The 4,245-nt window shown below is 30.0% G+C and overlaps 1 protein-coding gene across 1 annotated transcript; it reads left to right on the top strand.

Annotated features, from left to right (window-relative positions):
- The first annotated feature begins 1,964 nt into the window (after positions 1-1,964).
- LOC137826434 (putative lipid-binding protein At4g00165) lies at positions 1,965-2,625 on the top strand. Its single transcript, XM_068632391.1, has one exon. It carries the CDS (start codon positions 2,019-2,021, stop codon positions 2,403-2,405), a length of 387 nt encoding a protein of 128 aa, XP_068488492.1. The 5' UTR covers positions 1,965-2,018; the 3' UTR covers positions 2,406-2,625.
- Positions 2,626-4,245: the final 1,620 nt, after the last annotated feature.

Genomic DNA, 4,245 nt, shown 5'->3' with positions numbered 1-4,245 from the left:
TAAGATGATCAAGAATTTATTGATGCTCATTGTTTACTCAAGTTGGAAGGCAGGTTGTAAGTCATAATTTTAAAATCATGCTTATCTTTTGTAGCTAGCATGGAATTTTGCTTATTGTCACAAGCCTTGATTCTATGTTTTGAAAGCCAGATTCCTTATATCTAAGTATCCAAAAATTCTAATTTTTCATTTTTTGTCACATATAAGAAACTTATATGGTGTCATCCTTAAAAATATTACTTGGATAGTCGAATTTGGTTTCGATATTAATTTCTAGAATGATCTCTCGTGTTCTTCTATATGTTTTTCTCTTATTGTGGTGGTTCCTTTTAATGAACAAGTAAAACTTTGTGCAAATGTTGCCTTGGCTTGGTCTAGTTCTTCTTAGTAAGTCTCTTATCCCTTATCTATCTTTCCGGAAATTCAGAATTTAAATAATGTGGTATTTTTTTGTGTGGAAGGAACGTCCCTAATTGGATGCCAGAGGATTCAGGTATTCATAATCACAAAGTTGTTTGATGTTTTTTTCTCTCATATTGGGGTTTCATATGATTGGGAACTAATATTTGGTCTTCTTCTATTCCATCGATCAAGACCCTATTTCTTTAGAAAAGTTTACAAAATAGATTTCCCAGTAATAAAGAGGTGCAGTAGAGAGGTGTGAATATTTGTTCTATATGTTTGCTATGTAATAATCATGAAGAGTCTCTATCTTATCTTTTTTTTTTTGGATGTTCTGTTTCTTGGTAGGTTTGATCTTGGCTTCAACAAGAGATTCCAGCAGTGGCTTTTTCTTCTCCTGAGAATTTATTATATTAGATTAAATCCCCTACCACCATTGGAATTCCTTACTGAAGCCAAGATCAAACATGCTAAGAAACAGGACATAAAAAAAAAGGATAAGAAAGAGACTCCTCATGATTATTACGTCTCCTGAGAATTTAATATATATTAAATCCTTGAAAATTCCATTAATTAAGCTTATTAGACTTGCGACTATTACTTTCTCAGTCTGGATGACTTGGAGGATGAGAAATCACCTCAAGTTTTAGCAAGAAGTTATAACACTCATATGGCTATTGAAACAATAAAGAACTATGTTAGAATTTCTGGAAACTCCTCTAAGTAATCTATGAACAATGAAATATTTGATTTTTCTATTTTTAATTTTTTTTGTAATTAACAAGAGGCTAACGAAAATCTTAAACATCTCCAGGTTGTTTGGAGTTTTGCTCTAAGGTTATTGAATTAAAGTCAATACAATGTTGTCAAGGGTTCTTCGGGTCTTGTTGCTTGTGCTGAAATTTTAAAGGCAATATGGAAAAGTTTGTTGATGGGTTTTCTTCCTTCTTCGGTGTTCAATCGTATATTTTTGTTGAATTCATGGAAGCTATCATTGTTATTGAACAAGCTCAATAAGTTGGATATTATCGATTATGGATGGAAAGGGACTCTACCGTGGTATGCCTTGCTTTCTCTTCTATGCAGTTACATCTTGTTTCTTGAAGTATAAGTAGTAGATAGAATAAATGTTTTGTCTTTCTATAAAAGGATTGAGTTTAGAGTTTCACATATTTTTAGGAAGTGTAATCAATGTGTGAATAAGTTTGCCTCTATAAGTTTCACATATTCTAAATATTTTAATCACTATATATTTTTAAAACATTATCATTCTTAAATTATTAATTATATTAATCCAAATACTTATTTATAATTTTATCTTGTATCATCTTCTTTATTGTAATTTATTTAATAAATTTATAATGTAAGAGTTATCCTATATGTCTAGACTTACTCTTAGAGTAAAATAGTCCACAGTTTCAACATATTATTTGATGCCAAAACCAACTACAAGTGACAAAAATGAGCTAGATCACTATCCATTCATGGTTCAGTCTAGGCCACAAATTCAACACAACCTATCCTTTTGCGGAATCCAGCTAGTTAGAAACTGCCATATCTTGTCATTTTAACTTGAACATCTTCTCTTTCCATGATGGGAATTTCGTTTGAAGAAAATGAATTCAAAGGACTCAAAGTTGGGTTGCAGTTTTATCCTGCTCAATTTATTTTTCATCAGTTGTATTGCAACGGATAATCTCCCTTGTCCTCCAAAATCCACTATTCCACCTTCCACTGCACCGCAGAAATGCCCCATCAATACGCTAAAGTTTGGTGTTTGTGGAAGTTGGTTAGGATTGGTAAAAGAAGTAATTGGGAGTAAACCAAGCGAAAAGTGCTGCACCGTGGTGAAAGGTCTCGCTGATCTTGAAGCGGCACTGTGTTTGTGCACTGCTATTAAAGCCAATGTGATGGGATCTGTGAAGCTCAAAGTTCCTGTCGCTCTTACTTTGCTCATCAATGCTTGTGGGAAGAAGGTTCCATCTGGATTTGTCTGTGCTTAGAATTTACAAATCATGTGTCTGTCTTTTAAGTATCTGTTGCTTTCAGTTTAACTAAAATTGCTGCTTACACTTTTATTTGGGGATACTCAACTTCACAAGGCTGTCTTTGAGCATCTTCAACACAGTATTCAACTCATTAGTTTCCCTCAAATTAATGTTATCATTGTAAGAACCATGAACGGATAGTGAATAAATTCTTGAGTATAAGAATTTTTAAAAATTCAGGAGCATTTCTTTTTAAAAAATAGAAGGATGGATATAAGTCTTGTTTAACGACGCATCATTAAAGTAAAAATAGCGTACTTTCATGAATAATTTTACCGTTTTTTAAAAAATAGTTAATGAAAAAGACGTCATATTGCATGATTTTTTTCTGAAGATTTTAACAACTCTAACTGGTACAATTTTTTTAAAGAATTTCTAATTATTATAATTTTCTTTTAATTTAAAAAAGTCTTACCATGTGGGGCTATGACTTCTATTTTTTAAAAATGTTTAATAACTTTTCCTTTATCTATTATGATAATTCTTTTAATTTCATTTCATTAGTTTGAATGTAATTCATGTAATCTATTTTTTTAAAATAAGTCCATGTTAATTTAACTTTCAAAGAGAACGTGCATATTTGTTACTCATCCCACATATTATTATTGTACTCTCTTCCAATCAATTTGATGGAAGGTCATCAATTTTACTTAAGGGACTACAACATTGACTCATTTTTACATCTTCAAATATAGTGAGATCAAATTGAAAAGTCATCATAATATTGTACTATAAACGTTATTAAACCATTTTAAAATGTTGAAAAAAAAAATTCAAGTTTTTTTTAAATGGTAATAAGTTTATATGTCATAATACAAATTTTAGGTTGATTTGATTTAGTTTTACTTGTGTAAGTTAAAAGTAATAAAATATATTTCAATATGAAATAAGTTAATGAATAAAAATATTTAATGGATTTTTTAATTAAGGTATAGTTTTTTGTTCTCATGGAAATTAAAAAAGAAAAAAAAACTGAAAATAAGTGTATTCAATTTAAAGCTGAGATGTTAAATTGCATAATGATACCTAACATGAAAGTTTTTATAAAAAAAAAAGTGTACTCAATTTAAAGTAATTGTAGTATTACAATATATTACTTTCTTATGTGGAGAATCATCACCATGATGACCTTACATTAAAAAACGGATTTATTTATGAAATAAATTTGTAGGTAGATCAGCATTATCTATTGATTATTTACGAAATAAATTTATAGGTAGATCAACATTATTTATTGATTATTTACGAAAAAAATTTGTAGGTAGTGTAGACGTAGGTAACTTACCTATTGATTATGAGTTTGTGGGTAATAACAACCCGTAGGTAATATCCTCAAACAACAATCTGTAGGTAATATCCACAAATAATAGTCCGTAAGTAATACCCACCAACTGCTAAAATCTACACACGGTATCCATCAACTTTATTCCATGGGTAAATCCGTAGGTAATCCTACATGTATCAAAATGTCAGTTCATGCGTTTAAATGAATGCCTTTCTTACACCTGTATAATATTCAACATATCCAACATACATCTAACATATGAAATAATAAAAAATATACTATTGAAACAATCTATTACCAAACACAATACACCTAACATAAAATTAAATGTGTTCAGATTGTTGTTTAAAGGCACTTCATCAATTAGGTGGAAGGAAAGGAAGAACGATACTAACCGATGATTTCATTTGTTAAGTGAGTCTCTCATCTTATTTCTTATAATTTTAGTCTTGTTCCTCTAGTCGCAAAAATGGTTGTGAATCATGAGAGAAACTCAAAGGTTCATGATAG

Source organism: Phaseolus vulgaris, chromosome 8 (genome assembly GCF_000499845.2).
Source record: "Phaseolus vulgaris cultivar G19833 chromosome 8, P. vulgaris v2.0, whole genome shotgun sequence".
Classification (NCBI taxonomy): Eukaryota; Viridiplantae; Streptophyta; class Magnoliopsida; order Fabales; family Fabaceae; genus Phaseolus; species Phaseolus vulgaris.
The sequence above is the reverse complement of the archived record's forward strand: the minus strand, read 5'-3'. Positions and strand labels throughout refer to the sequence as shown.